The 20171-nt window shown below is 45.5% G+C and overlaps 1 protein-coding gene across 1 annotated transcript in view; it reads right to left on the reverse strand.

The window, feature by feature from the left end:
* Positions 1-18801, reverse strand: part of LOC147725159 (CD5 antigen-like) — a 459301-nt gene extending 440500 nt beyond the window's left edge. Inside the window, exon 1 of the mRNA XM_086966547.1 lies at positions 18735-18801. Coding sequence (XP_086822673.1) covers positions 18735-18801 — 67 coding nt within the window. The remainder of the gene's footprint in view (positions 1-18734) is intronic.
* Between the last annotated feature and the right edge of the window lie 1370 nt (positions 18802-20171).

The raw sequence follows: 20171 nt of genomic DNA on the forward strand, positions 1-20171 counted from the left end.
TCTGACATCTGAAGAAGATGACCCCAAAAAAAGTTCCCCGTAGCTCCTCTAGCAAGAAAGTTGCCAGTAAGGAGCAGAAGAAGCAAGTGGCGCCACTTACCAAGGAGACTGCTGTGCCGACCGCCACATTTTTTGGGAAAAAAAGTACGCCTGCAGCAGCAGTGGGGTCTGCTGGGGACCAAGCTGGGAGCAGCACCACCGCTCCATTGGGCTCAGTGCCACCACCACAACGCCAACTTAAGTCCAAGCCCTTGAGTGCTTTAGAGGCAGCCAGTATAGTGTTCAATCACCATCGACCAGTGATGTTGGCTCATCGCAAGAAAGTAGCAGCATCCCTCAATCAACACAGGTTGTTGTAACTCATCTGATGAGTGTTCAACAACCACAGCCGCAACAACAACCACATGTGCAAGTACAAGCCCAAGTACATGTGGAAGGAGAGGCAGTGCAAGGAGATGCGCAAGCAGAGGTGCATGGAGCGGCACAAGTGCCCACAATAGTTGTTCCTCCCGAAGTAGGGGCACATCAGGAAATCGACATTCACGCCTAAGTATCATTTGAGGAAGCCACTCCTCCTGATCATTCATTGTCTTCCAGATCCCTAGCAAGGAAAAGATCAAGGATGGTGTCTACTTTTGATGATATGGATCCAAATTGGGAACCATCACTGCCATCCGAGAGTGAGGCACACCATGATCTGACAAAGGTAGCTGAGCGTAAAAGGAAGGTCCCTGAAACTTTTGTACTTATGGAGTGTGATGATGAAGTTAAACATGAAGTGGCGTATACCACTGCTGATGAAGACTCTCACGATGACAACGCAGTAATCATAAACGTCACTGCAGCCCCAGTGGGCATGCAGCAAACAGACATTTTTACCCTAGCCCGAAAAGCTGCTGAGCGTGATGTTGTCGACAAGGCAATGGGACCACCACCAATGCTGTTAACTAGTACACCACCACCTACCGCTTCCATATTTTCTCGCCAGAAGGGACCTCCATCCACCTCGACCTCCATTTCCTCAATTAGTGGTGCTGCAAGTGCACAACGTAGTAAAGTTCAGCAACACACATCCTCCACTTCATCTGACATTAGCATTACCAGTATTGCCTCCTCCGCCCCCCAGAGACATTTGAAGTCCGCAGTTTGGGACTTCTTTAGTGTTAGCACAACAAGGGAAAACATAGCCATTTGTACCATTTGTAAGCTTGGAGTTAGTCGTGGTAAGCTTGGTACCAACTATGGTAGTGGAGGCCAGAGAGGTCATCTTGAGAGATAGCACACTGTCAAATGGCATGCGCACCTAAAGGAAATCAAGGAACCCTGAATTGCAAGTCAACAAACAGTATCCGTTGATGTTTCATCTGATGATGACGAGGAGGAAGAAGCGTCAAACATTTCTTCACTTACACCCAGTACCCCTGTCAACAGCACACCCCCTGCAAGATATATGAGGCATACTAAGAGTGTGGGAGAGAGTGAGTTACCAATGTGAAATGAGCCAATGAATCAATAACTTTCTTTTTCGTCCTTATTCACTTTTATTCCTGTGTGTCTGTCTTTCATTGTTTTGCAAAATCTATATAAAAAAACTGTAATCACCTAATCACAAAAACAAGCCCATCAGCAGAACTGTCTTCACTTATTTGCTTATTGATTTGAAGGTGCCGCAGTCTGCATTCCTCAGGTTCACAAGTTCACAAGAACATGCTCCTCTATCCTCCTCCTGCAGACTCCTATTTCCCTCAATGGCTGGAATACGCCCAATGAAGAAAGACTCTGCACTTGTGGGGGTGTTCTACTTCTTTGCGGATGAGTTGACGGGTCTGGGGCCTTTGCTGGGAAGGTCTAATACTGGATAAAAGCGGGTTGGAGAAAATCGGAGCAGAAAAAGATTTTGCGCTTTTGATCACTTGCCTGTCTTTGGGGTGCTGTTTGGCGGGCTTTTAGGTGGTTATGGGTGGGTTTTGGGGTCTGGGAGCACTGCTGGCACAGTCTAATGTGGATTGCATTTGTTTTTCAGGAAATCCATGGTGGAAAAGGGGCGTTAGGGCCAAGCTGCACAGCGCGTTTGGACAGAATTGAAAGAAGGCAGAAAATATTCTAAGTATGAGATTTTACATTTTTGCTTTTTGCCTGTATGGGGGTGTTCTGCCTTTTTGTGGGTGGGTTGGCAGGTCTTGGGGTATTGCTGGATAGGTCTAATACCGGATAAAAGTGGTTTGGAGAAAATCCATGCTGAACTGGGTAGGAGTGGTCTGCTTAATTCAGACACTCTGTCCATCACCACCCCCTTTTTTGAATCGTTTTGTCCACCATAAGCGTGGAAGGGTATGCTCAGACATGAGTCCCTTGCTCACTGCACCATCAGGATTCAAGCAAGCCTGGCCGAAGACGGCTGTAATGCCAGAAACCGGTCCCCGGAAGCTTGTTTCCTTTCCAGTATAAGAATTGGCTTGGTAGTTTGGTCTGCCCTGTTCCCATGATGCACTGGGCCAGGGACAGACTAATTTGCATGTAGCCAGGTTCTGAGTTGGGATGGTGCAGTGAGCTAAAAAATGGTGATGGATCAAGCCCTGATCTTTGGACTGGGTAGGAGTGGTCTGCTTAATTCAGACAGTCTGTCCATCACCACCCCCTTTTTTGAATCTTTTTATATAGTGGCACAATTAGTGATTTGGCCCATGATTTTCGGAAGTTCCCCATTCCTGCAGTGTTAAAAATCCTTATTAGGATGGGTACCCATAGATCCATTAGATCCTTGTATAGATCAATTGGGACCCCATCTGGGCCCGGGGCCTTCCCCCCTTTACTGTGTAGGAGCTCTTCCTCCACCTCATCAACTTGAATCAACAAAGGAATGATAGGCCATGTAAGATCATCAGTTAAAAGGGAAGTTAAACATAACCTATCTGGGTTAAAAATATCCCATAGGTTAAAATCTCCCAGTACCAGCAGTCTGCTATGTGATATTGACATGTTATTAAAAACAGCAATCAATTCCTGATGTTGTATTGCATTGATATGCCCCGGTGTCCTGTAGCAGATTAGGCCCGTGAGGCAATGGCCTGAATCATGTCTGATCGATATCCCTAGGATTTCAGCACATGAGACCATGTCAACATCCAATGTTGCAATATTTAACTCCTCCTTGAAAATTATTCCTATACCTCCTCCTCGTCCTATAGTCCTGGGTTTATGAATCGGGAGGGATCTAACGTTTAGTAATCCACTGATTAATTCTCCCTTAGTAGTGTGCTTAGATTCAGCGTGTGTTGACGGGATATGCCTATTACCTGAGATCTGCTCAGGTTTCAAAAGTGATTCAAGTGGGAGGGGATTGATGTGTGGCAAGCGCCCTAGGCAGTTGGGACAGGGGTTCTGTCCTCAGATGCTATGCTAGGGGTTAGGCGTGGGCAGTTGGCTCTGCCTGCCAGTGGGTTCAGCAGCATAAGTGTTACACAGAAGGAGGTTGGCTACAGCCCTTTTGAACTTCTGTGTGGGCACCCTGTAAGTAGGGGTGGGCGGAAAATCCGTTCCGCTCGCGGATTTTGCGGATTTTCGGGAAATCCGCAATCCGCGAGATTTGCGAATCTCCCGCAAAATCCGCAAATCCGCGAGCAGCGGATTTTGCTCGCACTGCTCACACTGTTCGCGTGAGTTCGCATGAGTTCGCGCCCCGCGAATAAGTGCAAAATTGCAGAAATACGATCTTAGCAAAACTGAAAGTAACTACTTACCAGGTTCAAAAGTTCAGGCTCATCATTAGTAGCCATTTCCTGTAGTGCTTCCTGAGGGGCCCCTCCAGAGTTCAGTTGCCAGTTGAAACTATTATGTGACCCTGCTCTGAACCTCAGAATAGTTACACATATGCCACAAAGGTCCTGAATTACAGCTAAGGGAGACAAGCAGGAGCCAGGCTGGAAGTTAAAATCCATTAATCAGCCCCTAATTCATTATTGTCAGTTGGGGCAGGGCAGGTGTTGTAACTAATTTTGCAACAATGAAAGCACTTAGCAAGTGCAAAAGATCACTAATCAGGGCGCACTAAGGAAGCAGGTGCCAGCTAAAAAAATATTCTGTGACACATTAATCAGCCCCAAATTAATTCAGGTCACTTGAGGCAGGGAAGGTGTGCTTTGCTTTGCCGAAAATAATGTACACTGGACAACCAGAGGGTGTGGTGATGAAACAGAGGGTGGCATGGGTGGGCCAGAGGGTGGCATGAGTAGTCAGAGAGTGGCAGTGGTGACAGAGAGTGGCAGTGATGAAGAAGAGTGTCCCAAACAGGCTGGACACGTAGAAACAACAAGTTCGCGAAACTTGCGACCCGACAGGTAAGTTCGCAATTTGCGAAAGTGTACAAAATCCTCGCGAACTGGCAGAAACACGGGCGAACACAAAAAAAAAAAAATCCGCAAATTTGCGGGAATTCGCGGATTTTGCGGATTGCGAATCCGCAAATCCGCAAAATTCGCGAACGCGAGATCCGCAAAATTCGCTCATGCCTACCTGTAAGAGGACCACTTTGTCTGGTGAAGGAAGGATGTGAGTTACCTCTCAAACTTCCCAAACAGAATATTGTGGACTAGGTACTTGGTCTCAGCTCCAGGATAGCTGAGAACATAAAAAAGGCATACAAAAACCTTGAAGCTAGCCAGGAATTACAGAAGGCCTGACCAAACAGATGTACTTACTGCTTACCAGCCACGACAGAAAGTGTTGGTGTTGGACCCTGTGGCCCCAGAAGCTATCCAAGACAAGTGGAGTGGACCCCACACTATTGTTGAACAGAAGGGAGAGGTTACCTATTTGGTAGATCTTGGAACTCCTAGGAGCCCACATAGGGTGCTTCATGTCAACAGACTGAAACCATATGTTGACAGGGCAGAGATGGGCTTGCTCATGGCTACTGATGAAGGACAGAAGGAAGTGAGTGACCCTCTCCCATACCTGTCTAATAAATCACAGAGTGAGGGGCCCCCCGGGGTAAGATGTGAGGCAGATCTGCGGGGGAGAAACAGTCAAAATATATAAAGGAAAGGGTAGATCTGCCCCGTATTTGATCAAGGATACCTGCTCTCTCAGAACTCTGATGATGGGTCAGTAGATGGTGTAGCATTGGCAGGCAGCCTCACTGAGCAGCAGCAGGCTGACTGCAGACAAGTTCTGCAGCAGTATAGACATATGTTTCACTGACTACAAGTCAGACTACCTGGTGCAACCATGAATGGGAAACTGGGGACAGTCTGCCTGTTAAAAATAAGATTTACAGGCAACCTGATCATGTCAGGGACTGTATTAGGACTGAAGTCCAGAAGGTGTTGGAATTGGGAGTGCTTGAAAAACTTCAGATAGCCCTTGGGCTAGTCCAGTAGTCCTAGTACCCAAACATCACACCCAGGGTGGTAAGAGAGACATGAGGTTGTGTGTAGACTACAGAGGTCTCAATGCTTACACTAAGACAGATGCCCATCCAATACCCAGAGCAGATGAGCTCATAGATACTTTGGCATCAGCCAAATTTCTGAGTACATTTGATCTAACAGCTGACTAATGGCATATCAGACTATCTGTTGATGCAAAGCCAAGAACAGCATTTTCAACCCCTTGTGGACATTATCAGTTTGTGGTAATGCCCTTTGCTCTGAGGAATGCACCTGCCACATTTCAACGGTTGGTGAATAAAGTCCTCACAGGCCTGGAAGACGACTGTGCAGCTTATCTTGATGATATTGCTGTCTTTAGCTTCACCTGGGAAGATCACCTGATCCACCTGAAAAAAATTTGGAGGCCCTGCAGATAGCAGGCCTAACTATCAAGGCTACTAAGTTCCAGATAGGGCTGAGTCAGGTTGTGTACCTGGGCCACCTTGTAGGTGGGGGCCAGGTTCAACCATTGCAGAGCAACATCCAGATCATCATGGACTGGGGAAGGACATGCTCCTACTTCTCTCCAAAGGAGAAGTCCCCCAGACCTTGCTGGTCTGCATTGAAGCCAATCTTAAAATCCTGCATGGATTGCATTTGCCAAGGCTTGTTGAGTCCAATCTGGATGCAACACCGCTGTCAACTATATCATTTGTGGCACAGCTTGAATCCAGCTCCTGGTCATTGTCGACACCTCCTGGACTACGTGGCTGAAGAGACAAGCTTCACCTCTTTCACCTGAAATCACCCAACATTGGCTGGCAGCTTCCCATTGCCATCCTGGTCACTGGCTATTGAACCAGACTCTGTCCCTTCTTCTTTCAGGTTCTTCAGATCTTCGATCCACCCTTGGATCCACCCGGACACTTTTCCTCTGGGCGCCTGCAGCACTTCTTCGCAGCTCTCCATTGGAATCGACGACGACACCCGACACCAAAAGTCACCTACGCACCCGGCTTCCCTGGGTGAGGCAACATGAGTACTCTGCTGTTCCCATGGGTCTTGACTCTCTAAGTAGTCTAGTCTAAAAGGGTTCCATCGTAGTTAAACTAGAAGTGTCCTTAAACTGTAAAATTGTAACTTGTTTGTTCTCCATAGAAAGTCAATGGTAACCCGCGGCTGTGTTTAGACACTGCACGCGTCTCCGGTGGGCCTACTACACCCTAACCTTTGGTGGTTCTAGGTAGCCCCAGCGATTTCACAGGCCCTAGGCCTGTTTTCTATTCCAGAGGTGGTTCTTATACCACTATTTTAGTATATGGTTTGTGAGGCCCCTAGGGCAGAAAGTATACTGCAACTTATCGTATGCGAATTAAGTTCCTTGTATGGTACTTTTACCTCTGACCTCATAAAGAGTCCAGAGGGGTTGTGTTTAGAATAAATACATATATATTTGATATATACCTTGTGTGATGTGCTTTCATTTGATTATTCAAGAGATTATAATTGGTATAACAACTTGCTTAACTCGCCTCTAAGTCTTAGCCTGAAGGCTGCTCTCCACAGCTACCACTTGAATAGCTTTCTATAAGGTTGACTTTACAACCTACCATCAATAAGGGTCGTTAGGACTGGTGCAAGGTGCCCACTGGAATAGTTGCCATCATATACCAGGCCAACTTCTCACAACAAGGGCATCATTGAACCAACAGAATCATCTTTGCAGTTGTCACCTTTAGTTGGGGCTTGCAAGAGAGGTGGGCAATTCCGTGTATGTGTGGACCTTAGATCCCTCAACAAGGAGATCTTGGTTGATTATCACCCATTGCCTAAAACCAATGATCTTTTCATGTGTGTGAAAGGTGCCCAAGTGTTCTCCACTTAGTTAGACCTGTTTAGTGCATACCATCAAATGGAACTGCATCCCAACATTCTCTCTGGCTGCTTTTGTGTCTCCTCTTGGAACATTTCTATATCGAAGGATGCCTTTTGGCCTAGCCTCCCCTGCATCAGTGTTCAAGAGAGTCATGCAGAATCTTTTGAGAGAGGTTGAAGGGGTGCTCGTATTTCAAGAGGATGTGTTGATTGATGCAAAGGACAATGATTTGCTTGACACTATCCTTAGAAGTGTGCTTAATATTCCAGCAAAAAATTAGTTGTTCCTAAAACTGAAAAATGCAAGTTTGTCTGCAAAGATATTGAATATCTTGGTCATTTGCTATCAGATCAAGATATTAGACCTAGATAAGGACTTGTTGATGCCATTACAAATGTTTCTATACCCAAAGACTGGTGTCAAGACTTTGTTAGGTTTCTTTCAATATTATTTTAGGTTTATTCCTAATTTTGCTTCCATTGTATGACCCATAAGTATTTTCTTAAGATGGGAGTCAGATTTGAATGGTCTGAAGAATGTGATTGTGCGTTTGATGGAGTCAAGTCTTCTTAAAAAAAAAGTGATGCCCTCAGGCCATTTGATCCTGATTTGTCTTGTTGCATAGCTGTAGATGCTAGTCAAGTTAGGTTGGGGTCAATTCTCACACAGAGTGGTGGAGACGAAGAAAGCACTGTTGTTTTTGCATCAAGGGTGTTGAGAAGTGCTGAAATTCAGTATTCTGTCATGGAAAAAGAATTACTTGCGTGTTTGTGGGCCATTGAAAAGTATCATCTCTATGTGTTGGGAAGATATCTCAAATTAGTTACTGACCACAAACCCCTGGGGGCTTATTTATGAGCCCCTGCGTCACTTTTGCACCACCGGTGCGTCACCAGTGGCGTAAATATTGCGCCATGTTGCACCATATTTATGCAGTACGCATCTAGGTAGATGCGTCACTTTGTAAACCTCTGCGCTATATTATACCTGCACCAGGTATAATGTATGCAGGGTGGGCGTACCCCCGCAAGAAAGGGTCGTAGGAGAGGTGCAGCAAAATCTATGAGATTTAACTGCGCCATTTCTAGGACACCAATGTGTCAAAACCTTACGCTTGCCTCATGGCAGGCGTAAGGGTGACGCAGGCCCTTTCACATGGGGCTTGCCCCCTGTGAAAGGAACATTGCTGGAGTTGCGTCAGGCTTCCGACACATCTCCAGCAATGCGCCACTTTTTGCACTGACAGATACGTCAGTTATACTGACGTATCTGTCCTTCCTGGCACCATGATTCGTGATATTGTAAATATGACGCATCCATGTTGTGGCAAGGATGGTGCACTAAGAAGTGGTGCATCTCTGCTTTCACACCGCGATGCGCCACTTCTCACAAATGAGGCAACTGGTTTCCATACTTGGCTCTGGTCCCAGTAAGTGCTGCACACCTAGGATAACAAGAATTATTAGCCACTTGTTACAATATCAATTTGATGTCTCACATATTCCTAGTGGGAGACATGGAAGGGAAGATTATCTGTCTCGCTTTCCTCAAAGCAATGATGGATGTGAGGGAACTAGTTTTCAAGAGCTGTGTGTGGAAGATACCGAAGATTGTTTTGTGGCTGCTATGACATTTCTGGTCTTGTTGTGGGATCAGAAGAGGATTGAAGAGCAGCCTTATTAGAAGAGAACCTTCTCCGATAAGTAAGTGTGTTAGTCGGAGAGGGGGGGGCCTAGAGAAAAGGGTTTGTCCCCTCTCTTACAGCCTTATTGGAAAGTAGAATCTGAAATCTCATTAGAGGATGTTATAGTCATGAGCTGTGATAAACTTATTCCTCCTCACTCTGTATGACCTACTATTTTCATGAAAGACACTTGGGTGTCACTGTCACTAAACGTTAGACAGCCATTAAGTGTGTTGCGCCAGTGTAGCCCTTTGCAATGTGCTTGCATGGATAGTTGAGCAATGAGATAGCAGTTTAACAAATTCAAATCAATGATAAGCTTGAGAATAATGTCATCTAATAATAATAATAATTTTAATTTAAATTTTTTTCAATTATAACTTATATTTTTTTTACCATTTTCATAACATTTGGCATCAATGAATCAACCCGATGTCTCCTATAGGTTCACAACAGCAATCATCGTGTAAGGATTATTTGATTGCCAATGCATTTGTCAGCTGCACCTCCCTGCGTGCCACATCTGCATATGTGGATCTACTTTTTAATGCAATAGCTGCGGGGGAGAGATTTCAGATACTTATAGGGCACTGGAAAGAATCCTGATCTTAAAAATCAAGGCCAACGCTGGATGCCCGTCAAACTGTAGATCTATTAGTTTACTAGATAATCGAAAAAATATATTTTCTAGGCAGCTCTTGAGTAGAGTGCAAGATTAGATGGATCATCAGAATATATAAATTCACTTTCAGGCAGGATTTGCTACTAAAATTAGCACACTACTTCAGGTGTTTGAGTGTGCCCTTCTTTTTTTTTTTAACATTCTAGCATCAAATTATTTAATCCCATTCACTCATATAATTTCCTTGTGTATGTATTTGGTTATAGGGTGACAATATTTACAGAACCAAAAAACTGAGATGATAGTAAACGTCGAAATGGGCCAAATTTTGACACTGATCATCAACACGAAAGGACTACAGTACAGCGCTCTACCACTTCCCGTAAACCTAAAAAAGCCTACAAATAAAGATAAAAACAGACTAGAGTTTGAGGTTGTGTACTTTGTTCAATTGAACTTTGTTCATTTTAAATGTTAAGATAAGTCAACAAAAGAACTTAGAACTCAGCTGGTTTCAAAGGACATGAGCAACTCCTTCTGTTATTCAGTCTGGTTTCTTTGCATCCTGGTACACGCAGTCCTTTTTTAAGTCCCGCCTGAGCCAGCGCATGTGCTGCTCTGGCGAGACTTTTAGTATGTGGGCTTCAGAAAATGCTACCACATGGCTTGCGGTTGCGCGCGCGGGCGCCCGCTGGCTTTTCTCGTGGCACCCTTCCGTCATGCTCTATTTTTATCCCCCCTCCAGCTTTGCACTTTCAAGGCCGCGTCACTTTCACAGCCGCACACGTCTCTCTCAATGTCTGTGTTCGTGGATTCCTGGAAGTTCTTTGCACGCCGTGGCTCGCTCCTTCTTTTATTTTATTTTTTGTAAAAAGATTTTTAATGTTTTCAACTTCCTTCAGAACATCGCAGATGATAGTCATATAGAAAGCCATTATACAAGTGGCTCATCAAACATTCTCATTTCAATCAGGGTCACTCAGTTATCCCCCCACCCTCCAACAGTCCTAACACTCCCTCCCCTTTAGCCCCACCTCCTGTCAGTGTGCCAATCCTATTCAGCCCCCCGTTTGGAGCCATCCATCTGTCTTGTCTTCCAGCCGAACAAACAACACAAACCTTCTGTTGGTAAGAGATATGTTCCCCAATGTCACCACTATAGTTCACTAGTGGTACTAAGCCCGGAATATGCAAGGTGGCCTTCCCTCATGTTACAACTTGGTACATCCTCTCATGCCTTTCTTCCTATTAATTTGTCAATGCTGCCCTCTCAACCTGATCCACATCTACATCTTTCTCCCCTTCTTCAGTGTCCACAGCAGGAGTTGGGAGATCTGCCACCAAAGCCCCCATGCCCTGGCCGCCTCTAGTGCCTTATCATTAGCTGTACGCCTAGCCAGCTGCAATCGAAGTGTCCCCTCTCTACCTGCCCAACTTAAAAAATTCACTCTCCATCTCAGATAATTAGGCCCTGTCTTCGACTTCCAGTGCATGGTAAGCTCCCTTTTCGCCATAATTAACCCTAAGTCATAAAATTTACTAGTAATCTTTGTGCGTGGTATGTGGGAACGAAAGCAACAAGCAAGTCCCCATCTCTGCTTCTATCGTACATCCAGTCGCCTGATTCAAACATGGTATCACCTCCTCCCAGTAAGACCCCAACCCTGTACAAGACCAGAACATATGCCGGAAATCTGCCCCATCTGCATTACACCTCGGGCACTGCAACAGGGAGCCACTGAAATACTGTAGGATTTTAACCAGCGTTAAATAGGCCCTATGTAATGGGAAGAACTGAACCACTTGGAACCTGGCGTTTCGTGTACCTTTCCAGGCACACCGCACTAGGTGAGGCCATGTCGTCCCTGGTATGGGCTCCCAATATCCGCTTCCCACTTGCCCTTCAGAGCAGCCAGGGGTGGCAATTGCTCGGTCGACAAGCGCCCATATAGGCATGTGATAGCCTTGAACGTACCTGCCGCCATGACCACATACTGGCAACCCAGTGAGGTCGGGGGTTTCAATAGTCCTATCCTCCACTGCTGTTGAATCCCCATTATTAGGGCAGCATGCAATAAATAATCTCCCTGCGGTATCTCAAAAGTACTCTGCAAGTCTTGAAAGGATAACAGAGCCCCGTCTCTGTATAAATCTCCCAACATATGGACCCCAAGCTCCTCCCAAACCGCCAGCGCAGACCAGTTCCCTCCGTGTGGAAGGGCTGTGCACATGCCCAGATTGATCTCCGGAGCATAGGGGCGAGTAAATCCCGCTCATGTTTGGCTCCGATTCCAGCATAAGCAGAGTGTGCGTTCCTCAAGGGTGAGCTGATTGAGATCGATCTTCTGTTGGAGAACTATAAATGACAATACATGCAGGGGAATCAATTTACCTTGCGGTCCTTCTGGGCCTCTAAACTCCAGAGCCAACACCTTCGTGAGCCACTGTAATTGCGCCGCTAGGTAGTACCTTTCAAAGTCAGGGACCGCCTGGCCCGCATCAGCGTGGGTAGTGCAACCCGCCTTCTACCCGATCCCCAGATGAACCCTGTAGTCAAGGTCCTAAGCCTCCGAAAGACTGATGCCGGGATGCATACAGGTAGGGTGCGAAAAAAGTAGAGCAAACGTGGGAGTGCCACCATTTTCAACAGTGCCAGCCTCCCTGCCATTGACAGTGGGAGGGTTTGCCAGAACCCCTTGCTGCTCTGAAGTCCCCTCATGGCCCTGCCCACATTACCCTCCAGTAGGTCGGGTTGAGTATGATAGATGGTAGTACCCAGGTAAGGCAGACAATGAGGCTCCCATCCCAAATCCCCCACAGATAGAGGCACACAATCACCCGCGGTCAATGGGAACAAACATGTCTTACCCCAATTCACCTTTAACCCAGAAAAACCCTGCAAATCCCACATCGCCACGTCCGTCGCCTTCTGGGCTGGCTCCAGCGCCTCCAAGGTAAGTTCTGTTTGCTTGACACGATCCACCACTTTTCCGTGGTCTGCCCGCAGCAGCCCCAAACTCGTCGACACCTGCGCAATTCATGGTGTAGCGCTCCCCTCATGTCCGAAATGGCATTCAGAATTTTGTCCATCTTCTGTAGTTGCAGCCCCGCCATCTGTGCCCTGGATGGATCTTGGTCCTAGCTGTCGGGCAGTTCCTCCATGGGGTCAGGAGGCATCACGCCCGGTTTCGCCCACGGCTTACCCATATCCCAGGCCCCAGTCACTCTCCGATACGTTCGTCAGCCGGGATCTTACAACGGCAGCCCCCAGCAGTGTGGGCGTTGGCGCGGGCAGATAGCTGTCGCCAATCAATGCAGGTAGGGTTCCAACAGCTCTGTTCACTATTCTACAAGTTCCTCAATAGTTTCAGGGGGATATCTCAGGGGCCCAGGTGCAACTCCCAGAGACTCCATGTCCAGACGGCTCTCCAATCACTACCAGGTGCTGTACAGGCACAGGTGAACTTCCCCCCTAGCGATGGAGCACTTCTCCGTGGCAGCCCCCGTCAGGCCAGCTCCAGCCGTGAAGGGCCAGCTCTTATTTCACCTTCTCAACCCCTGGGCGAAGGATCCTGTGGAGGCCGTTCCTATAACCTCTGCGGCACACACCAGCCCCTCCAGTGTTGCCGCGCTCTTCAGCACTGTCTCGTCGGATGCCCGATCTGCCTTGAACAACTCCCCAGGGTAGGGGAAGGTCCGTCAATCAGCCGTGCCCCAACCCAGCAATCTGCAGTCCAGGTAGGCCCCAAGTCTCGTCTAGCCCTGTGGGCTTCTCAGGAGTCCTGGCCGTGTCAGGCGGGCATCAGCAGCCGCTCCCAGGAGCCCAGTCTGCGATCGGAGGGGGCTGCCGCCCAGCCGCTGACAGTCCAGTCGTGGGCAGTGCGTCCCCGCACCTCACTTATGCCTCACGATCTTCTCCTCGGCAGGTCACCAGTGAGCACCCTCTGCCACCTCCACTGACCGGCTCCTCTTTCTTGGACCCTCCGCCAGCGGCTACGCCGGCCCTGCGGGGACCCGTCTTCAATCCCCTTGCTGTCGCAGCACGCACTCAAAGCGACGGGCCCTCGCTGCTATGGCGGCGATGTCCTGTCACTGGTACCGCATTTGTGTCACTGAGCTGGCTGGCCTCACAGTTGCTCAGTGGCCACCCGTTCCTGTGCTAGCATTGTGCGTTGCGCAGGCGTCCTCCAGCCGCTGCCGATTCTCACCAACAATGTCCCTCGGTGATCGGAGCCCCTGCAGTACTCCACCATCTGCTCCGGTCACCATCCAGGCCGCCTCGTCGTTGCCTCCAAACACTGGTACCAGTTGAGCCGCACCGGGCCCACCCGCAGCTGTGGCCGACCAACCCTCTCTCCGTGACAGCCTCTCAGCCACGCAAGGCCGAGGATGCAGCAGAGGGTACAGGCCTCATCAAGATGGCCTGCACCCCTCGGGAAGGCCGACAGAGAATCCTGCTCCGGTCCAGCAGGCAGTCGCCTCCCGCACCCCCTAGGTGCCGCACAGGGATCCACGTGGTCCGGGGAGGCTCCTCCGAGCCACAGGCTTCGTCAGGGCAGTAGATAAAGCAGTATAATCACTGAGGCAAGAGCGGAGCGGAGCTCTCAGCTCACGCGTCCATGCTCGTCGGTGCTCAAGCCACGCCCCGTGAGTTCACCCTACTTTATTGGAAATATGTCCTGTTAGGCATCTTTATGTGGCATTCATCGATATCCTGTACTGGCCCAAAACATCTACACTTTGCAGATGTTTTTCTTTTAATTTCTAAATCCCCTATAGGGTAACACAATCTGCTAAATAAATTCCTTGAGTTCTGCAGTAACAGGGGTCAGGAATCAAAAGCAGCAAAACCTAAGTTTATGGTTTTTGGTAAGAGTATTTAGAGCTTCTCTGTAAGGGCTGGAAAATACCATTTCAAACAGTTTTTTAGCTTTGATTATCTGGGGAAGGCCCCCTCTGATAAATTTAAGTGGGGCCACCAAATAAATAAGGGAGCATTCTAAATATACATCAAAAGCTAATCTCAGCTTTCAGAAGAATACATACTCGCATTCTATTTTTCCTGTCCTGGAACCTTACCGTGCCAAAGCCCAAAGTGCTGCTTTGTATGGTGCAGAAATCTGGGCTACATGGACAGTAATAGGCTCACTGTAGTGAAGAACAATTTTATTAGCTCATTGCTGTCTGTTCCGATTTGCATCCCCCTTGTACCTCATTATTTTAATATTGGGATGAAAAGAGTGTCAGACCTGGCCCAAGTAAAACCCTCATTATTTTTCACTTTAACCTGGACAACCCCTGAACTAGCTGAATACAGAGCTCCCTTGAGAGTTGGAAAGGAATTGGACCATGTTTTGGAGGTTCCTGGCTAAGATATATTTACAACTGGTGTAAAAGACTGGGCTTGCTCAAAATATGGGATTCTCCTGAACTGATCTCTATGGCGGACAAACTGGTTTTAATATCAACCTTCTTGTCTTTTGTGAATGAAGAGGAAATTTCTAGGTGCTCCCTGAGTCAAATAACTGAGCAGTTTTTTCATTTAAATCGACCTTAGCCTTTGAAAGTTATATGGATAGGAGAATACCACCACTGGCTAAGAGCTTGTATATACAATTTAGATAGGCTGTTTGTTCCTTAAATCATTCAGCACAAACTGGAGTGATGACCTTGCTGTTTCATGGCCAGCATGTGGCATGAGCCCTGGGACCCCTGACCATATCATGTCTGTGTGCCCTGAATATTGTGGCGTTCGAGATGATGGCTGTGACTGATCTTTTTGACCATGAGGGTACTTTATTGCAGAGAAACAAAGCAAATATTGATGGCTACATTAATTTTTCCTTGTATATTGTTAGCCAAATGACGGAAAGAATCTCCACCATATACCACTCCGTGTTATTGAGATTCCCCTTCTACGCTTACGCCAACAGACACTTGAATTCTCTGGCCCTCATTTATGAGAAGTGACGCATCCCTGCGTGAAAGCAGCAATGCGTCACTTCTCAGCGCGGCCTCCCTGTGACATGATTGATGCGTCATATTTACTGTATGACGCATCATGTCACAAGGAGTTACAGATACATCAGTGTTTCTGACGTATCGGTGTGGCGCAAAAGTGACACATTGCTGGAGTGTGTCACAAAAGTGACGCAACTTCAGCAATATGTCCTTTTACATGGGGTACGTCCCATGTGAAAGGGCCTGCATCAATCTTACACCTGCTGTGAGGCAGGCGTAAGATATTGACGCATTTGCTTCCTAGAAGTGACGCAGTGAAATCTTATAGATTTTGCTGTGCCACTCCTACGACCCTTTCTTGCGTCAGAACCCCCCCCCTGCATACATTATACCTGGCGCAAGTATAATGTGGCACAGGGGTTTACAAATTAATGCATCTACCTAGATGAGTCACTTTGTAAATAAGATGCAACAAAACACATTTTTTACGCCGCTGGTGCGTCACAAAAAGTAACGCACTAGCAGCGTAAAAGTGACGCACAGCCTCATAAATAAGCTGCTATATGTGCACAATGTGACATGATTAATGGGAGAGGAGCACACAAGTACAGCAAAGGACATTAACATAAAAGATATTTTTCCACACAAAATAACAGAAGAACACACATAATTAAATAAATCAGGAATAAAAAAAACATTGCAAAAGAAACATATACTAAAAGATACATAGTGGACACCATTAGAATGTATTAAGCTGATTTGTACAGTACACAGAAAACATATAAAAGAGTCCAAATGTTGGACACATTAAGTAATGGTCTGAGTTGGGTATGTGTATACAGTGACGTGTCCCATCCTCAGATGTGATTAAAAGATTTTAAGATGGAATCATGTATCCATAAATTTGTGCTTTTTATTTATATAACTTCGACTTCCTATTTACTTCACAGGATGAGCACAGTATGAGGGACCGATCAGAAAAAAAAGAGACAAGAAACATTGATTGATAACGGAAGAAAGAGAAAGGGAAAAAAAATGAGAACAGGCTGAGACCAGCATTTAGAGCAAGAGGTGATATACGTATCCAAATGTCCCTTTGTTCATGGTGTTCTCACCTTAAGAAGTAGTATAAACAATCATAGTCCTCACAAGTAAAGAAATCATGTTCCAGATCTAAAGGGTTAAATGACAAGGGTATGACCAAAGCCCGGTGTTTTGACACCGCCAAAGTTAAAGTTATAGATCTACCACGGTCGTCTCGCCCACGTTACGAGCCTGGTTATGCGATGTAACTCCATGGAGGAAAGTCAAAACCCTTCATGGTGTGGTGCCCAAAGCGCTGAGCCTGCTATAGGGATGACAGCATTATTGATCACAGTGTCCCAGTAACTCTATAATATTGGCATGCCACCATATTGCCCTTATTCAGCCTTGTTGAAATGGGTCATACAGCCCCATTATCCCCATATACAATGAGCACAGGCTTAAGATGATGCCAGTACAGCCCTCATGTAACAAGCAATGAGCCGGGTGTATGGTGGGGATCCTTTCCGCCATTTGACTAGCAATATACAAGGAAAAATAAAGTTTTTGGTTGTCCTGTGTGGGTTACAATGTCTTTTATGTTTATACATGTTGTTTGGTTTGTGTACATGTTTTTTGATTAGGCTTTTATGTTAATTGTTTTTCCAGCCCTGACGAAGTTCCCACGTCTGGTAATGAAACGCGTTGGCTGCGCTGTTTTGTTGTAATAAGGAATTACATTTGGAAAAAGAATAGGAATAAAGGTTTTTAAAAAAACACTACATCTGCCTTGACTTCATCACCTGACACACCTCCCATTGCTTTATGGACTAAAGATCCGGAAAACAGGGGCACTGTACAACAGCGAGTGCCGGAGTAATTGTGCGCAGGACAATTCACAAAAAAACAAAACTAGTGTGAGGGGTAGAATGGAAAGTCCCCCATTGGGCTCTGTTCTATTGATAACTTTAATACTATTGGTCCAATCTTAATGATGGCCCTTTTCGTGCTCAGTGCAGCATTACGTTTATGATATGATATGGTATAGATGCGTTTTACACATTTTAGATTGTGGGATAGTATTAATAATTAATTGTGGTACTGTATCAGCAGTTATTGACATGTGGGAGTATCTCTGTATTAATTGACCAGCAACAATTGTAATATAAGCATAATTTAAATGAAGTCTATCGCACGTTGTATGAATGTTAAGGTTTTTTAACATATTTATGACAGAAGTATGATGATTAATGTCATATGTTTTATGGATTTTTGTAACTTTGTTGGTAAAGAAACTGAATAAAAGATTCTTGATTACTTGTGCCCTCCATCATGCACTGCTTATGAACTCACATAATACATAAGTCATGACGTGTTCTAAGACTTCATTTACGACATCACTGATGATATCTCAAACTACATCACTGACGACCTCACTGATGATCTCATACAATGAGTGTGTTAGTTTGTTTTATTCCGGCGGGTAATTATCATAGTACTACCTGTTTTTGTTCAGTCTGGGTCCAGCTAACTGGCGTAAATGTGTGGGATTATTGAATATGTTTGTATCTTTCTATTGAAGAGCAACACTGTATGACAGTGATGATTTGTGTTCTCTATGTTCCACACAGGTTTTTTTGGTACAGTAGAAAAATGTTTTTAAAGTATTTTAAGCAGCCTTGAGCTATTCAACAGAACATTGTCATTTAGACCATGTCTTCTTAACATATGACTGTGTGTGATGTTATACATTATGTCATCAGTGATGTAATATGTGAGGTCATGTGCAGTGCATGGTGGGGGTGGAAGTCACTGACATATTCACCTAACTACAACATCACCTTTGATTTTTATTTATCTCAGTGAATATGTATATAGATACCGATGTATCATCATAAGTTATAATATGTAATTGCAATATAATGTAATGGTATTCTGTGCTGTGGTAAGTTGTTATGGTAAGTCATAATGTGTTATACAATATTATGTCACACCAGCATTTTTGACCTCACTGTCCTAGAGTCATTGAGCACTCGTCCTGATTCTTTTGATGCCCTGCAGAGGACCTGAGGTAACAAATGCTTTTGCTGCACAAACCTAACAATACAGAGTGGATCCTCACTTTATTCTTGCACTAAAAGCTGTACATGTTCAAATCATCAGACAGTGGCATTGACCTGACAGACAAACAGCACTCACCACAGTCAGGGCAGAACACCGCTGATGCCCTCAGGGCAAGAAGCAGGAACACAATGTACCCCAACATTTGAAGATCTGAAAGAGAGGGCGCACGTTGGCAATGTTAGTGAGAATGTCGCAGTTTGCACCTGCGTCTTAGCGACTCATTCCTATCAAGGTGCACACTGCTCCTTTCCTGCCTTTGTACAATTCAAGTGACTTGGAAGCATGAGGTGACCGTGAGAGTGTCCAGTGCTGTGGGACGTGCACTGTGTAAGATGAGCCTTTAGCACTTTGAGTCCACGGTTCATGTTTGCCCTTGGACTCTGAGAGTTGAGGTGGAGTCAAGGACTACATGGGTCCATTGCAGACATGACAAGCACGACGCCGAGGCATACATGCACATTACACATACCAAGGCTCATTGACAACTTTGGTGTGTGTAGGTGTAAGGGGTAAGATGGTGGGTGTTTCCCAGGTTTAGGTTGTGAGATTACGAGGTAGGCATTAGTTATATGTACATAGGTATTCGTAGGTGTAAATTACTTACAAATATGTTATAATAACAGCTAATACATGTATGATTTATTAGAAATGCATGATGATTGTGCACTGACCCTTATAGTAGTGAATGAATTATTTTTAGTTCCCTCTCCTCTAATCTATTCATTACCTACATCACTGTATTTGGATGTGCATTGCACCTGCTACTACTATCTTTATAGTAGTTATAAATACTTGTAATAAAATCATCTGTAAATTCATTGTAGACTCATTAATGGAATAATGGGAGATCAGTATATTTATTCATACATTACACCCCTAAAATGTGTGAACCCCCTATATTTGTTTTGTGAGTAAATCTAAAAGAGGATACGGTCTTTTTGAATGACAATCTCTCTAACACTGTCTTGGGTACATCCATTTGTTGAGCATTTAAATCGGAATATAAAGCTGCTTCAGTCATGCATTATAGGACATAAAGACTAATATACTTATACATAAAGACTGCGTAGATTATTTTCATTAAATGCTCAGCCATATAATTGTAACTCACTCTTGCATGTCTACACGGGCCTTCAACATCTTTGTGAATCACACCTAATTTGCACACTGGCTCACCATTGGCTGGGATATAATGTCGAGTCCTAAAGCTGGCACATCTTGCTCACAGAGTTCAATGTCAGGGACTAACAGCCTTATTCATGAAGGGGCCGTTTTGCGAGCCCCTAATAGCGAATCATAGCGATTCGCTATTAAGGACTCGCAAAACGGTAATCATGTAGGAATCGCATAATAAAATGCGATTCCTACTGATTCCTTATTTGCGATTAGCAAATTGCTAATCGCAAATAAGGAATAACTCGCCATTCATTCCTATGGGCCAAAAGGCCCATAGGAATGAATGGGGAGTATTCCTTATTTGCGATTAGCAATTAGCTAATCGCAAATAAGATT

This window comes from Lissotriton vulgaris, chromosome 4_1 (genome assembly GCF_964263255.1).
Source record: "Lissotriton vulgaris chromosome 4_1, aLisVul1.2, whole genome shotgun sequence".
NCBI lineage: Eukaryota > Metazoa > Chordata > Amphibia > Caudata > Salamandridae > Lissotriton > Lissotriton vulgaris.